Source organism: Zootoca vivipara, chromosome 8 (assembly GCF_963506605.1).
Source record: "Zootoca vivipara chromosome 8, rZooViv1.1, whole genome shotgun sequence".
NCBI lineage: Eukaryota > Metazoa > Chordata > Lepidosauria > Squamata > Lacertidae > Zootoca > Zootoca vivipara.
Genome location: NC_083283.1, coordinates 78012292 through 78030414, shown reverse-complemented (window position 1 = coordinate 78030414; position 18123 = coordinate 78012292). Strand labels below are relative to the sequence as shown.

The following is an 18123-nucleotide window of genomic DNA, read 5'->3' as shown; positions in this document are numbered from 1 at the left end:
CATCCAATATGGAAACATCCAATATTATTCTTAAGAATAGAAGTGATTGGCTTCATAGTGCTAATAAAGCTTTTGGGGTTGCAATCTTAAATTCAGTCCCACTGAAACCAGTGGCAGTTACCTTTGAGTACAACAGTCAGCACAGGCCAAATGTCAAATTAATACAGATGAGTGAACCATGTTAGTTCCAGTCCACTAGTAATGTGAATTTATCTGATTAGCTTTCAGGCTATCCATTGGATGTCTGGAACGGAGTCCAATTGTTTTGCTAGGTCCTGGCATCTGCTTACAGACCCCATGCCTAGTTTCATGCCATTGATTGGTTCCTGCAAACTGATCCTGGAGTCTTATTGCACAGAGCCACTATATCCTCCAGTCCATATGCAGTGAGTGCACCCAGGTAAAATGGTAAAGGAAAAGGACCCCTGGATGGTTAAGTCCAGTCAAAGGCGACTATGGGGTGTGGCACTCATCTTGCTTTTCAGGCCGAGGGAGCTGGCGTTTGTCCACAGACAGCTTTCCGGGTCATGTGGCCAGCATGACTAAACTGCTACTGGTGCACGGAGGACCGTGATGGAAACCAGAGCACATGAAAACGCCATTTACCTTCCCACTGCAGCGGTACCTATTTATCTATTTGCACTGGTGTGCTTTTGAACTGCTAGGTTGGCAGAAGCTGGGACACAGCAACAGGAGCTACGCAGATTCAAACCGCCAACCTTCCAATCAGCAAGCCCAAGAGGCTCAGTGGTTTCAACCACAACGCCACCTGCACCCAGGATCACTCAGCAACTGTAGTTTCTATGACAAGCAATCTTGGAGGCCTCAAGATAGGTTGGATGGGGATACCTGCAACAGAACAGGTGAATCCCAATTTTGTTTATGCTTCTATCCCAGGCACGTCCAACTTTCAAGAGACAGCAATCTACTCCCACTATAAATAAACTGGTCTACCCACTGGATTGACCAAAGTTGTTGAGCTTTTTTTGGCAATCGATCAGGATCACATGACCAGTTGGACATCCCTGTTCTATCCTATGCATTCCCAAGGTTTAGGGCAGCTCACAATTACAATTTCACATTTAAAAAAACTTCAGAATTAAAAGAAAACAAAGGAATAGAGCAGGTAAGGCAAATCTATGGCTCTCCAGATGGTAATAGACTCCCATATCCCAACAGCGCCAACCAGCAGAGTCAACAGCTGGGAAGGATGAAGAGGTTGAAGTCCAACAACATCTGGAAAACCACAAGTTCCCATCCCTGTTATTGTTTGCCCCTGTGAATCACTGAATTGCAAGAGGGCCTTCTCATGTTCTTCAGTGACTAGGGTGAGAGAAAGTAGGATACCCACTAATGCATCCTTCTTAATGGTAAAATTTCCTTACCGCCCACCAGTGCTCGATGGAAGGATTCAGCTTGTGCCATAGAACCCCCTACCACCCACCTAGAATTCTGAAACGCCCACTTGTGGGCGGTAAGGACCAGGTTGACAACCCCTGATCTACACACATAAACTCCAAAACTTGTTCTTGCTTGAGAAAGTCAGGAAACTGCACAAAAAAACATCCAACTGGAGTGAACATCTGCCTTGTTGTGTCTGAACCAGCAAATCTATGTATTGTCAGGACGCAACAGCAAGAAACTGTTTCTCCTTGCTGTACTTCTTGAGCTTTTGGTAACATATCAGGCATTCAAATTTACTAGCAGTCCTCTCTTCATTTTACACCTGGTAGATCTTGGACTGATAAAGCCTTTAGATATGTAGGATCTCACCGCAATGTGAATATACAAGAAATAAATTTATTATAACAAACAGAAAATGCCTCTGCTGTGGTAGGACATCCTATGTCATCATCAAAATATACACTTAATCCTAGACATACGTGAACTACCTGCATATGGTGAATGTTACATGAAGGCCAGGAAATGCTGCTTGCTAGCTTCTCTAAAATTTCCACAATTTTGGCTGCTTCTAGCAATTCAACGCATTGCATCACCAGCACCCACCAGAGATGGAATTTACAGTCCCTCAACCTGTGACCTGGCAAGGACACCGACAGCCTCCTTTTTTGGCTAAGGGCCAAATCTTCTCAGTGCTATGCATGACAACAAAAGCAGTGCCAACAAGTGAAATGAACAGAGACAAAGGCTGTTGGCAATCCATAGATCAGGATTTGCCCCAGAGTAGACTGACAGCTAGATTACATAAAATGAGGACAATGGCAACATGCCCAGGACCAAGCTGCACAGCAGCAGTCATATATTATACCCATGCTGGCAGAACAAGTTATATAAAATTCAGAATCTATCACAATTGCACATCACATCCAAACCAACTACCTCTACAGTACAGTGGCACACAACACAACTGGCTTCTTCTCCATCTAAGAACTGAACTATTGATATCAACCCAAATGCGGAACACATATGGATAAAATATCAGAATTCAACCAATAATATTGATAATATCAAGTTGATCCCAATTTCATGGAGCATCATTGGACTGGGCACCTGTAGCAGAACAACGAATGCTCACACAATATTCCACTAGGACCTAGGTGGATGAACAGTATCAAAGCACCATCACAAAACATCCCCAAATCATACTTATTACCCCAAGCTAAGTGCCACTCAACATGACAGTTTCTAATCCATGAACCTCCATAGCACAATTGCCTGTAAGAAAATAGGCAACACAGAGATGATAGAAATTCTTTTTTTTAATGCTTTATTGGTTTTTAAAACAAAACAAAACAAAAATACAGAACAAAACAATACAACACAATCAACAAAAGGCAATCCAAAATCAACACTCATTATAAAAAAAAGAAAAAGATTTTTAATCTCTTGTTGGAAGCTGCCCAGAGTGGCTGGGGAAACCCAGCCAGATGGGCAGGGTATGAGTAATAAATTATTATTATTATTATTATTAATATTAGTAGTAGTAGTAGTAGTATTGATTTCACACGTAACAAATTCCAATATGACTTCCAATCCCCCCCTTGTGATTCCTATAGCTGCACACTTAACTTTATCTCTCCTAGGTCGTTCAGTTGTGTTAATTTTGTAAAATTCTCTTATTTCCTGCAGAGGTCAATCCAGGCCTGCCAAAGAATTTAGGCTTTTACAATGTTCTTTTAGATATCCTCTGTAAATATTCCACCCTCTATTAAATATTTGATCTGTATAGTCTTAGAATCTTGCTGCCAGTCTTGCTATCAGTCTGAGCTGATAGAAATTCTTAAAATGTAAACATCCTGCATACTAGGTTTTCAATACAGTGTTTCTATCATCAGCTAAAAGGCTAGAGCAGGCATCCCCAAACTTTGGCCCTCCAGATGGGACTACAATTCCCATCATCCCTGACCACTGGTCCTCTTAGCCAGGGATCATGGGAGTTGTAGGCCAAAACATCTGGAGGGGCGCAGTTTGGGGGTGCCTGGGCTAGAGGATGATTTTTTAAAAGACGACTCACCTTTTTCTTCATTTTTACATTTTTGAATATTGCATGGACTCTCCATGTTTTTGCAAACATTGCACCAAACGCAGTTGTATAGCCCACCGTCAGTATCCATGTTCGGACCTGAAACAAATGAATAAAAATAAATAAATCAGTTTTTTCCCTCCCCATATCTGACTTTATTAACAAAACTTTATACATTTGGGTTAGACTAAGGAAAACAAGAGTAACTCCTTTATATCAGGTTTAGGATATTAAGCACCAATCCCACAGTCCCCAAATAGGAAAAAATGGCAGCTCTCCTTTCAAACAAGGTTAAAAACTTTCACGTCATGACTGCAGAAAAACAACTATGAACCAAGTGTAACGAGAGTTGCAAAGGCGTAGAGGAAATAATGGATATTTTGAGATTCATAGCAAGGAACATAAAAACGTAATAAAGAAATGTATCTTTTAAAGTAGGAGTTGGGTTGCAATCCAGTGAAGAAGGTTTTAGGGCATTCCTACGTTCTACTAAAATGAAAACAGCTGAAATATAGAACCTTAGGAGAAGTCTTATGACAAGATCCACCAGGGTGAGCAACCTGGAACTCCAACTCAACCAGTGTTAAGTATCTAACCCAAGCTCAGCTCAGCCAAAGTTAAGCCTGTGTTTGCTCATCTTAGCTCAGCCGAGGCTGCTGTAACTCCCCAGATGGGAGCATTCCAGGACTGGAGAGTAAAGATTAGGCACCCCTTCAACTATGTCATGTGACCTGACAACCTAACATTATTTTAAATACTTATTTTCCCTCTTCCAAGCTTAGGCAGACCAGGAGGAGCAGCCCCACTGCTGAATGGGGTTTTGATCTGGTGTAACTGTGCGCTGGCTTAACTTACACCCGGCTTACTTCGCACCAGCTTTTGGTACATAGGAGTGCTTCCTTAATTTCTACTGATTTCAAAGATGGCAGGCCTTTACAAAGATAAAATGAAATGGCGGTAAAGAAGAATTATACAAGAGAGAGAGAGAGAGAGAGAGAGAGAGAGAGAGAGAGAGAGAGAGAGAGAGAGAGAGAGATAGTGTGCTTCAGACAAGGGAAAGAAGAAGGAAGGACGGAAATCTAAAGCAATGAAAAATTGTATCCTTTTTCGTCCTAGAGATTTTCAATGTGGGACATAATGTTCAGCTGGCAATGTTGATAATGCAGTTTAAAAAACAAAAACAAAAAACCTCTGCATCATTAGCATTTATGCTGCAGTTTTTGTATTCCACTTTTCACCAGGCAGATCACCATAGGCAACTCTATTGTTCCAAGCAGAAAACTAGGCATCAGACAACTATTAGAATTAAACAGAAAGAGTCAGACATAAACACAATCTTAACTAGGTTAATAAAAAGAAACTCTTCAATCATGAGAAAGGGGTGTCTTCACCATAGCCAACATTATGCACCCACGTATTTTAAACCTGGCTGAAATATTTATTTCTACATGATTTACTTAGGCGTTTACAGTCCCAACATTTCTTTCCTCTTTGAATTTGGCCTATGCTATTGTAATTACAAAATACAATACTGTACAGTATTAAAATTAAGTTATAAAACACTGCTTCTTGGTGCTTGAAATAATTGTAAAGTGTCTGGAAGCGAATTCCAAACATCACAGTTGGTGCCCAAAGAGGGTGGGGGAAAAGAAGCCAGGAAGTCATGTGACAGAAACAATATTTAACCTTACAAACAGCAAAACCATCCCCTATGTGTTTCCCTGCAAAAGTAAGTCGCCTACTATGTTCAGTGGGGCTTACTCCTAAGTAAGTGCAAGTAGACTGCAGCCTCACTAGATTAATTTCATCTCACATACCAGATCTCCTTATTAATAATAATGCTAAGTTATGATCACAATACCATTGGAAGAAAGAAAAAAATTATTGAGTGAACCTCAAATGAGATAAGAATCACTAACTGGATGGAACTAGAGTTTGACTGGGTGCTCTGTTATTTGGCAACTTTGATTCAATCAGATGATTCTGAAAACAGTATCCTATTTAGAAATCTCTTCTAACTCCAAAGCTATAACCCTGCATCCAGTTAAAGCCTCAATTACAGTAGCGTGTTGAGATACTGGATTTGGGACACCTGCCGTCATTCCTTCCAGAATCTGCCATGTTTTTGGCACACGGCCTAAGAGTAGATTGCATTACAAACTGGTGAGTTGGTGATAGTGAGGGTGTAAGCATTTGCAATGACACAGCAAAGTGTCAAACTGTGTACTACTACTACTACTACTACTACTATTACTACTACTAATTTATTATTTCTACCCCGCCCATCTGGCTGGGTTTCCCCAGCCACTCTGGGCGGCTTTCAACAGATTCTTAAAAACAGAATAAAACTTTAAACATTAAAAACTTCCCTAAACAGGGCTGCCTTCAGATGTCTTCTAAAAGTCGGATAGTTGTTTATTTCCTTGACATCTGATGGGAGGGTGCTCCACAGGGTGGGTGCCACTACCAAGAGGGCCCTCTGCCTGGTTCCCTGTAACTTCACTTCTTTCAGTGAGGGAACTGCCAGAAGGCCCTCGGAGCTGGACCTCAGTGTCCGGGCCGAACAATGGGAGTGGAGACGCTCCTTCAGGTATACTGGGTCGAGGCCATTTAGGGCTTTAAGGGTCAGCACCAACACTTTGAATTGTGCTCAGAAACGTACTCAAAGACCATTCCTAAATCCAACAGGATTAAATAAACCATGAAAATTTGGTTTTATATCTTGCCATTTGTCTCCTTATCTGACTCATGCATAAGTTGCTCCTGAATGAGCACTCAACTGGCATATATGCAGCACTTATATGGCTCCATGGCAGCAGCTACTTTATCAACTAGAAGAGAAAGTTCTCTTCATCATGAGGATAGATGCTTTAGATTGGTCATTGCCATGCCAGGTTGAATGAACACCTGTCTCTTTCTCCTTGAATTATATCAGACCCTTAAGACAGAATTAAAACACTGATCTTCACATGATAGCATTGGGGTTGCTTAGAAGGAAACATGTTGTAATTTCCCAGTATATCATCCCTTGAACACAGGAGTCACCTGAGTTGAGGGGAAGTAGCAGCAGGGCAGAAGACACACACAAAAGATGGGTATGACTATAATTCCATCTCTGGTTCTTGTTGCAGCAGTAAATCCTGTTTAATTCACAAAGCTACTTCATTCCCCCCACCCCCAATGAGGCTGTGCCTGACTGATGCAAAGGAAGCTTACACAATGTGAGAGCCACCAACTTAAAGGTAGGCCACCAGTGATGGCAAGGAAGCAAAAAAGAGTTTTATTGGGAATCAATGGATGGCCATACAAGATTAGCAGGCTCTTCTCCTTTATGCCTGCCTGCTGTAATGTACATAGTTAAATTGATTACCAAACAGCAGCCTTAAAGTTTATAATCCAAAACAGAATATATTAACAATAACCACTGAATGCTTATTTATGAAGGATGTGAGGCTAAGCATGATACAGTGGAGGACAAAGACAAACAAATAAGCATTGTTGTGTGCATACTGCTGTTTTCTGGAGCTGTAGAAAGAGCACAGAATTGAGCTTCCTGGGGATCTCAAGTTTCATCTCAAAGAGAGAAGAAAAGAACAAGCTTCTAGTACTTATAATTACAAAGATATGCTCAAAAGCCAAATAAGATTTTAGTGGTTGGGCTATGTCTTCTGCAGAATGTTAAATGTTTTGTATTGTGCTGTTCAAACAGCAGAAGAGCTGTACAAAGAAACCACGTCGTCTTGTTATAATGATTGCCATTATAATCCTAGCTATGCAGGGCATTTTCAGCTGAGAGAGTCACAATATGACCAAATATCTCAATAGACATTGTTTTGCAAAGGCAGGTGTATCAAGTGTCATTCATGTATAATCAACACCAACCCTCTCCCCCCTCAAAAACAACAATTCCTCCTTCAAGTGCAGAACTAAGATTAAAGTTAAGAAAATTTTAAATGACCATTACCCAAAAGCAGGAGAATGCAAATTGGATATTCCTGACCTAAGCAGCTACTATTTAACTATGCACAGAGTTATAAAAACCAAAGAAGTTATAAAAACCATTAATTTACAGTGTACCATATTTAAAGCCCACAAATTATATTTATACGAAAGCCCACAAATTATATTATACAAATATATATCTATTATCCTCACAAATATAAAACATACTTAATATTTCCACATTCTCCTGATTGTTAGGAAAGTGTCCTCTTTCAAATATGTAGAGTCCTCAGTTCCTTTTGGAATTTCATGCCACACTGAGTATGGGATTGTGGTTCTTGAGGGCATTAATTGCTCTGTTTTGGCATTTGGATGCTAACATTTCTTAGGCACTTTAACTATGCCAACTTTTAAACTTTGCACTTATTGGATTTTCTCCCCACCGAAGATACTTATGGCATAAAGGTAAAGGTAAAGGGACCCCTGACCATTAGGTCCAGTCGTGACCGACTCTGGGGTTGCGCGCTCATCTCGCATTATTGGCCGAGGGAGCCGGCGTATAGCATCCAGGTCATGTGGCCAGCATGACAAAGCCGCTTCTGGCAAACCAGAGCAACACATGGAAACGCCGTTTACCTTCCCGCTATAGCGGTTCCTATTTATCTACTTGCATTTTGACGTGCTTTCGAACTGCTAGGTTGGCAGGAGCTGGGACCAAGCAACGGGAGCTCACCCCGTCACAGGGAATCGAACCGCCGACCTTCTGATCAGCAAGCCCTAGGCTCAGTGGTTTAACCACAGCGCCATGTATACATTAAGTCCAAGCATTGTTTGCTAATATATACTAACAGAGCAGCCATGGACTGAATATTCTGTCAGTTTAGGCAGTCTTCTCATATTTCCCATGCTTTTAAATGATGCCTTTCACTTCCCTCCTCCACTTTGTTCCTGATCACACACATTCCTAGATTATGTATGGTCTATGATATACTAATAACTTCCAGGATCTCACCCCCCAAAATAAGTAATTTAGGAAACATTCCTCAGGCAATGTCACCCCCACCATAAAAGGACTCTCAGTTTCAAGTTTCAAGACATTATTTTGGTGTTGGAAGAAACTATGCCCCCCAATTGCTAGGTGATATGGCTCAACTTTGATTCTAAATTTAGCAAATTCTCAATCCTTCAACTTTGCTAAAATCTTTACTTCTGCTGTCTGTCTTACAAGGGACCCATGAGTTCTGATTAGTGTTAGAGACTGGCTTTTAGATTCATTAAAAGGAGAGGATCCATTACTTCTTAAGACTCTGAAAAAGAGTTATTTGAAACTTAAAAAGCTAGTCCACTGCTTTCAAGTTGGTCTTAACGCAGGTATTGTGGCTGAATTTCAAGCTGTGGGCCATTTCTTCTTTCAACTGTAGGTTGGTGTAATATTAGTAATATTAGTAATATTGAATTGACCTGTTGTCCTTAATTAGACACTGATTACTGCAATGTATTCAAATTTCAAAATGCAGCAATTATATTTGGTCTTAATGGTGGCTTATCTTATAAAACAGATTTACTCAACAACATACTTTAGTCCAGGGGTCCCCAGACTTACCGGCGTTTGGGCCGGTTCCCACCGCGCCGATTGCGCGGCGGGCCGGAGGGCGGGGGAGTGCGCGCCCGTGCGCATGCGCACGGGCGCTTACTGGCGCGGCGGCGCACTTCCAGGGTGGGAAAAGCGCCGAAAATCCGTTGTGCGCATGCGCGTGGGCCTCCCCCGACCCGGAAGTGCACCAGAAATGACTTCTTCCGGGTCGGGAGAGGCCCATACACATGCGCACAAAGGATTTTCGGCGCTTTTTTCCCAACCCGGAAGAGCGCTGCCGCGCTGCGCGCCGTACGAGCGGGCGGCGGGGGTCGTCGCGGGCCAGATTGGCAGGCTAATTGGGCCGCATCCGGCCCCCGGGCCGTAGTCTGGGGACCCCTGCTTTAGTCACTCCAGATTTTGATCTACCATATCAAGCCAGTGATGGGACTAGGAGAAAGGACATGGAGATAAAGACATACCCTGCACTTCTTATACCTCTGGGCCCATCATATTCGCACGCATCCTGAAACTAGGCCAGGTTGAAAGGGGTCAGAAAATGAAACTCTGAAGCCAAGCTTGTCAGGGTCACATCAGCTTTCTGCTCAATCAAGTGCTTAACTAACTTCTCTTCCTCAATATGAGAAAGTTTGAGCAGAATGTGAGATTGCTTAGATCACTGCTGCACGGAAATGTTTATTGGAGAAAACACCCGATCACCATCTTTTTGACACAGAATCCTTCCCTCCCTAAATACCACACCTGAACTTCAAAACTGAGAGTTTAAATATTCACTGAAAACTCATGCAATGCCTATTTTGCGCAGGTAACAGTACCAAAACCATACTATAGTATGTGGGATGCCTTGTGTCATGCAAAGCATCTCTGTTAAAACATTTCAGAGCAACTTACGGTACAAAGTGTCTCAAACGTCTTTTCGGAGACAAAAGACCCATCAAGGCCAAAAAGGAATATTGATGCATAGGAGAGCATCCCTCCAAGAATAATGAGGTTGTTCATGTAGGGACTGGACATCTTTATCAACCTGTGGAGAGAAGACCAGAAGACAGTCATGAGAAAGTAACCCAAGATGAGGTGTCTTCCAGATGCAGCAACAATGACCCCCACTATGAAATCCAGTCCTGTAACACTCTATGTAGTTCATATCATAGCTGTCTGGGACAAGAAAGTTGGGGTGACAAAAGCAGAATGGGGTGGGGGAGATACCCCCCCCCAAAGGGAGATCAATGAGAACAAAAATGAACATAAATACATTGTATTAAAGCTCAATATCAGCAAGAACATGAGAATACGTGTAACCCATGGTTCCCAAATGTCAAATAAACAGTGACATGTAAACAAAATTAACCAATTGTTTCAAAAAAATGTGTATGTTTTCAATTATTCATTTAGAAAACTTTATGTTCATTCATGGGATTGAAATGTATGCCCCATGAGAAAAAAAATTGGAAAAAGAAAATGATGTTGGTGGATGGAAAGACCCATGCACACACAAAATAAAATCAGAAAAGAAAAATACCAAGGGCTGGACAGCCCCTAAGTGATTTGCAGGTCCTGGGTGCCACCATTTCAGCACAACTGAATGGCTCTGTCTGGGTGAAACTGAAGAATGAACCATCTTAGGCAAGATAACTGAAACAGCTTTATGTGCAGAATTGTAGAAATATGCAAATCTCTGTGCTGCTTTATAAATAAGTTTAGATGAGCATTATTATGGTTAAATGTCTTTGATCTCCTTCACTAAAGCAACTCCTTATGTTACACAGTGGTTTAATTAACTGGGGATTATGCTAATAATACACAGTGGAAAACACTAATTTTGATCTAACAGAATAAAAGGATTTAATAAAATGTTCCAACACAAAGATATTGTACAGTAACATCAATTAAGCAGAATTTTTTTTATAAAAAAAAAATTGGGCATGATCCAAACAAAGGTAAGCACTTCTTTGATACATCACTTTTGTAGGAAGAGATTTAAATATGTCTTAGTTCTTCCTCTGAAATCAAAGAGACACCCACTCCAATCAACTGCATGTTTACTTGAAAGTAAGTCCCGCTGAGTTCAGTTTGACAGCCTCCCCTGGAAATGCAATATACTGCAGTCTTAAGTAGTGAGTAACTTTGAATGGATCATTCCACTTAACTTTGTAAATACTTACCACATGATCTCTTAATGACAATTGTCCTAATTAAAAGGACTCACAACAGAGACAATGGAGAGGGGGAAGGGAACAGGGCAAAATGTAGCTGCTTACTTCTGATTTCGGTTTTTGATGTTAAAGAACAAAAACGCACTGGCCATTATCATTCCCAGGATTGTGAGCGCTGAAAGAATACTGTACAGAGGCAGGGAGATCTTGCGAAGTTGCTTTTGGATAATTGTTCTGTCCTTAGGTGGTTCTTTCCCTGAAATGTCAGCAAGAAAAGAGTCAACATTATACCCTTGTGAGAAATAAACCACTACCAATAATAGTAACAGCAAAACCAAATCCTATTGCCATTCAATTTCTATGAATTAATTTTTTTATATTACAGACTTTTCCTTAAGGAAAAAACTCTTACTGAGGTCCTTTAAAATTACCTTTATCTACCAAAGTAATGTACTGCAGGTTTTACAAAACAATATTCTGCTCCACATTATTTATGCGCAGAAAAGACACAGCTCAGCAGGACGTCAGGAGTGTCACCACCTCGAATCCTTCAACTAGAGGTGCCAGAGGCAGAACATGGAAAATATACGAAATACATGTATGTGCTCAACCACTGAGAAATGACCTAAATATTCTGGGTTGCTTGTGGACATATATGCATTTCATTTTTTTAAATCATTCCAGAAAATGACAACTGCCATGGCTTTTAAATAAAAACCTTACTCGGTAAAAGTCATGGTTCAAAGGGTTACTTTATTTAGTCTAATGAAATCGTAGACGGCATGGATGAAAGACAGCGAAAGCTGTACACCATTTTTGCATGGTAGGGTCGGACCCTCAAAGGACAAATTTCAATGCCTGATGCACCATTAGTATTTAAATAGGAAAGGGGTTATGGCAGTACTGCTCCTCCCATAGTGCTGGTATAGCAGAAGAAGCTGTACACAATGTCGTTTCTGTGCAACCATCAGGAACCACACAGGAGCCTTATCCCACAGGCTGGCGTTAGTGGCTAAAATGCTGGCCTGTGAACTAGGAGGGCACCAGTTCAAATCTAGAACTTGCCGATCAGAAGGTAGGCGGTTCGAATCCCCGCGACAGGGTGAGCTCCCATTGCTCGGTCCCGGCTCCTACCAACCTAGCAGCTCGAAAGCACATCAAAGTGCAAGTAGATAAATAGGTACTGCTCCGGGGGGGGGGGGGGTTAAACAGCGTTTCCGTGCGCTGCTCTGGTTCGCCAGAAGCGGCTTAGTCATGCTGGCCACATGACCCGGAAGGGGTACGCTGGCTACCTCGGCCAATAGAGCGAGATGAGCGCCGCAACACCAGAGTCGGTCACGACTGGACCTAATGGTTAGGGGTCCCTTTACCTTTACCCCATGTGGGTAGGTGTATGTTAATATTGCTATATATTTATTTCTGTCTACATTCCAACTTTCTCCCAGCCGGGACCCAAGGCAGCTCATAGAATGAATTAAAACAAACACAGCTAAAAACACACACAATCAATATAAACAATTAAGAATGAGACAAGTAACACACACTGAAAGCAACACGAAAAACACCAAAAAAAAGTTTAAAAGGAGTGGAGAGCAAAAACACCTACTTTCAGGAAACCCTGTCCCAACAGCCAATGAGTGCCTCCAGGGCTGTCTGAACAAGGAAGGAAAGCAGAGGACATAGCTGCCAAGTCTCCCGTTTTCCCCGGGAAAACCCCTTTTTTACTTACCTTTTCCCGGTGGTCCCCCGTATCACTTCGTCTCCCGTTTTTCTCCGTTATTTTCTCCTGTCGACGGCCATTTTTTCTTTCCGATTTGCCCTTCTATGGGCACCAAAAATGGCCGCCGCCAGCTTCAAAAGCCGCATGTACGCATGTCCGGAAGTGCATAGACGTCACTTCCGGTGTTGGCGGTGGCCATTTTGGTGCCCATAGATGGGCGGAGCGACACCGGAAGTTGCGCCGGAGCACTTCCTGACATGCGCACAAGTGATTTTCGACGCCAGTGGTGGCCATTTTGGGTGCCCATAGAAGGGCAAATCGACACCGGAAGTTACATCGACGCAACTTCCGGTGTCAAATGGCTGCCGGTCCCGGATTCTGCAGTCTGGAACTTGGAAGGTAAGGCAGAGGAGGCCAGACTTTCCTCCCCCATGAAAGAGAGTTCCACAGACCTCACCAAACATACCTGTGTCATGTGGTGGGGCTGAGCTCAAAGTCGGGCAAGTCCTTCAGACAGCCTGGACCCAAGCTGTATAGGGCTTTGTGCATCATAACCAGGATATAACCAGCAAGATAATGTAGGCAAACTCTTTTAAATGCTGAGTGTTTAATATAAATGTGCTTGTGAGTATACACCTAACATCATGCCCCCTTGATGCTTCCCTTTACGGCTGATTAAAACTACCTCCCCCCGCAGTGGGGGGACATGAGTGGGGGGGGGAGCTCTGAGCCTGGTGAATGTGTATTTTGCAAGAGTAATAGTTTATGCTTGCACATTTTGTGATAAGGAATTGAACCTAAGCACAAGTGCTACACACAGATATGAATTTATTCAGTAGTGTCTGTTTGACTGGATTCTCTGAAAGTGCCTAAGGGCTGGTTTGCTGGTTGCACAGAATGGGGTGGTAGATTCCAGACTGTACCACTTCAGCCTATAGGTGCCATAAATTTGAATATTCCTTTACATAAGAAGCTCCCAGCACGCCTCTCTCTCATGGAGAGGCCTATGCCTGATGTACTAAAGAATTTTTCCTTAAATGTGGGATCATAATGAAATATTCCACGCATAAGAAACTGCAGTCTGAAGCGGCACAGTCTAAATACTACATTATTGAGCTGGTTTTACTCTGTGGCAGTAGTGAAACATTTCTGTTTGCTGCATTCCATGTGACATAAAAATTATACAGACAGCTATAGTATCATTCCTTTGCCCTCTTCAATATTCCTGCCTTACCGTGGAATTTGATGGTGTTGTTAATCATTTCCAGTGAATCAAGTATAGCATTATATTCTCCCACCTTCACTTCCTTTTTGTCTGTGAAACAAACAAATGGGATTGTTTATGTCAGCTCACATATTCTTCATTTCTAATAGCTGCTATATTTACCTTTCTGTCTCTCACATTGTTGCTGTACCTGCCATCAAGGTAGCATATGAAATGACTCAGAGAAGCTAAATGGAGCTCGAGTTGTGGCAAAATTTTAAAGCAACACTGGTAACAATATTGAGCAATTACTGCAATTCAAAGCACTGCAAGCTTATATTACACTACCCCCCCTCAATGTTATTTAAAATTCTTCTGGCTATTAATTAATACTTTTTTTGAGTCTCAAGGGAACACTGACAAACTTGTCCTGAAAGCCAATGGCTGGAGTGCATTCCAGAAGGAAACCCCAAAACAATGTGCATATCATGGGGTTCCCAAGCCATTAAAATAAACTCCAACATGCAACCAAGCCAAGCAGTAGTCCTGACAACTATTTCAAATCTCCAAGAAGGGCTAAGCAAGCAAAGAGACAGGATTCTAAAGTGACAGGGAGGAATAAAGAACAAGCAAAACCCCAAGAACAGCCTAAAGCTAAAGTAATAGGCCACCATCGAAAAAACTCTAATGCAAGCCTATGCAGACTGGCCAGGAATTGTCATCACAGCTAGTCAGGCAATAACTCTGCTAATAGCACAAGGCACTAAAACTACATGGCTAAATTGATCTAGCCAAGCGTTTTGATCCTGACATCTAGTTCCTAAGCCATAGAACTAGGAACCCAGTTTACCTGGGATTTGTTCAGTGTGTATAAGCACTTCTGAGTGTGTTGCTGGTGGTAAGGAAAAAATATGTACCGTATATAAAGGAAAATTCCCTGGATGCCAAGATCCAGGTTTGGGGCAAGTACTCTTTGGTGTGAGTACCCTACCAGAGATTTAAAACCACAACATATGCAGCAAAGCAAAGCATGGAAATACAGGCTGTTAGACCTCTAAAATACCTCCTTCTATGTTTTCTTCCCCCGGCATAGAAAAAGGACTATGGTATGTTTGGTATGTTAAAAATGGTTTACTTACTCTCCAAAGGTCAGATTCATGCTTTCCATAGAACATTCAGAAAAGGTTGCACAAGCAGTGAAACTTGGCTTAGTTACAGTGGTGAATGTTCCTAAATTATTGGTATAGGAACTCAAAGAGAGGCTTATTAGAGTCATGCAGTCTGAGCTTGGAGCAACCAGCTCAGGCCACTTTACACACTGAGTTTCTCAGGTAGACTGGGAGAAATCAATAGTTCCTCCCAAGGTGAGGTAAGCCTGGCGGGGCAACTTACTTTATGGTCTTAACCCCCTTCATGCAATAATGCAATAATTAGACTTAAACATGCTGGCTATATAAGGCACAAACCTGACAAGACCTCCATATTCACAACTCCGCAACACCCACCCACCCCCCGGCGGTGACTAGAGCTTATTGTACTGTGCTGGAGGCCATTCCTGAAGGTTTGGAATATGGCATATCTAGCAACACTTTGAATCTGGATCACAGTGTTTATTGTCTATTTGTTTGGTTGTAAGTTGCTTTCAGTCTAGGAATCTGTAGAATTCTTGTCACCTCGTCAGACCTCAGTTATTAATATTTTTAGTGGTACAGAATGTCTGTAGTGTGGATACAACATTGATCATTGATTCCCAAGTGTTCATGCTGGTGTGCAGTAAGAGAAATGTGCTGTGATAATACATTTAATTGCTTTTAAATGGGTACGGTGAGCCCAAAGAATCCACCCACAAGGAAGGCTGCCTGTTGTGTCTTTGTGAGTCTTAACTGCTCTTGCCTGCCTTCTCTAAAATGACCTCAACGGGGTAAGTTCTGAACATTCTGTCACTTCCAATGAGGCAGAATTACTCAATGGAGGCTGCCCACTGCCCTTCTGTGTGAATCACTGCTCAGGGCATCCCTTTCTCCATTGAAGAGGCGTGCTCACAACAGTAAATTGTGCAGGTAAAATAGGGAGGTTGTACTTTGTTTTCATTTGGGGGGAGATCATTCCTCAGTCATGAGTAGTCTGTAAAGGAGCAAGACAGGAAGGGAGATCTAAGTTGGAAAGAAGGGGGTTGAAGTCGCTGTCTGGCTGTCCAGAGCTGGAGCAGGAGGATAAACAAACAAGTGGGAACCCGTAACAAAATTTCACAGTCGCTGTATTCCAAACCCCTGATAGAAGTGCTTCTGTTTAGGACTTGAGTCTGGAACTGGGGCTTGCAAAGGATCTGAACATGGGCATTTGTTGCTATATAGATAGGGAGGGGTGCATACCATGAAGGGGGGGGGGTTCACCTCTTGGTTCACATCCCTGCTCCCTGGGATTCTAATGCCAGGATACTAAGCTCTTAGAGATTTAAGCAGGCCAACTCACTCTCTTCTCCTCTATTTACCTTATTTTGGCATAGTCCTATCTTGCTCCCAGAGTTTCCCCTTCATGGATCAATGCCTTGTCGTGGCGAAGGGGCTTGAATAACTCAGAGAAGCTATGAGCTATGCCATGCAGGGCCACCCAAGATGGACAGGTCATAGTGGAGAGTTTTGACTAAACGTGATCCACCTGGAGAAGGATCTGGCAAGCCACTCCAGTATCCCTGCCAAGAAAACTCCATGGACAAAGACAACAGGCATATAAAAGTTATGACGCTGGAAGATGAGCCCCTCAGGTCGGAAGGCGTCCAACATGCTACTGAGGAAGAGCGGAGGACAAGTACAAGTAGATTCAGAGCTGATGAAGCGGCTGGGCCAAAGCCGAAAGGACGCTCAGTTGCGGATATGCCTGGAAGCGAAAGGAAAGTCCGATGCTGTAAAGAAAAATATTGCATAGGAACCTGGAATGTAAGAACCATGAGTGGAGGTAAGCTGGATGTGGTCAAAAATGAGATGACAAGAATAAATATCGACATCCTGGGCATCAGTGAACTAAAATGGAAGGGAATAGGCGAATTCAGTTCGGGTGACTATCATATCTACTACTGTGGGCAAGAATCCTGTAGAATAAATGGAGTGGCCCTCATAGTCAACAAAAGAGTGGCAAAAGCTGTAATGGGATGCAATCTCAAAAATGACAGAATGATCTCGATACGAATCCAAGGCAGACCTTTTAACATCACAGTAATCCAAGTTTATGCACCAACTACCGGTGCTGAAGAAAGTGAAATTGACCAATTCTATGAAGACCTACAACAACTTCTAGAAATGACACCAAAGAAGGATGTTCTTCTCATTACAGGGGATTGGAATGCTAAAGTAGGGAATCAAGAGATAAAAGGAACAACTGGCAAGTTTGGCCTTGGAGTTCAAAATGAAGCGGGGCAAAGGCTAATAGAGTTCTGTCAAGAGAACAAGCTGGTCATCACAAACACTCTCTTCCAACAACACAAGAGACGACTCTACACATGGATATCACCAAATGGGCAGCATCGAAATCAGATTGATTATATTCTCTGCAGCCAAAGATGGAGAAGCTCTATACAGTCAGCAAAAACAAGACCTGGAGCTGACTGTAACTCAGATCATCAGCTTCTTATAGCAAAATTCCAGCTTAAACTGAAGAAAGTAGGAAAAACCACTGGGCCAGTAAGATACAATCTGAATCAAATCCCTTATGAATACACAGTGGAAGTGAGGAACAGGTTTAAGGATTTAGATTTGGTGGACAGAGTGCCTGAAGAACTATGGATGGAGGCTCGTAACATTATACAGGAGGCAGCAACGAAAACCATCCCAAGGAAAAGGAAATGCAAGAAAGCAAAATGGCTATCCAACGAGGCCTTACAAATAGCGGAGGAGAGGAGGCAAGCAAAATGCAAGGGAGATAGGGAAAGATACAGGAAACTGAATGCAGATTTCCAAAAAGCAGCAAGGAGAGACAAGAGGGTCTTCTTAAATGAGCAATGCAAAGAAATAGAGGAAAACAATAGAATGG

General features: G+C 42.3%; 1 protein-coding gene across 1 annotated transcript in view; it reads right to left on the bottom strand.

The window, feature by feature from the left end:
• The window catches only part of GABBR2 (gamma-aminobutyric acid type B receptor subunit 2), a 257568-nt gene that overhangs the window by 76788 nt on the left and 162657 nt on the right, over positions 1-18123 (bottom strand). The window contains exons 9-12 of the mRNA XM_035124845.2: positions 14128-14208; positions 11279-11429; positions 9912-10044; positions 3476-3583 (exon numbers count right to left, since the gene is read on the bottom strand). Coding sequence (XP_034980736.1) covers positions 3476-3583; positions 9912-10044; positions 11279-11429; positions 14128-14208 — 473 coding nt within the window. The remainder of the gene's footprint in view (positions 1-3475; positions 3584-9911; positions 10045-11278; positions 11430-14127; positions 14209-18123) is intronic.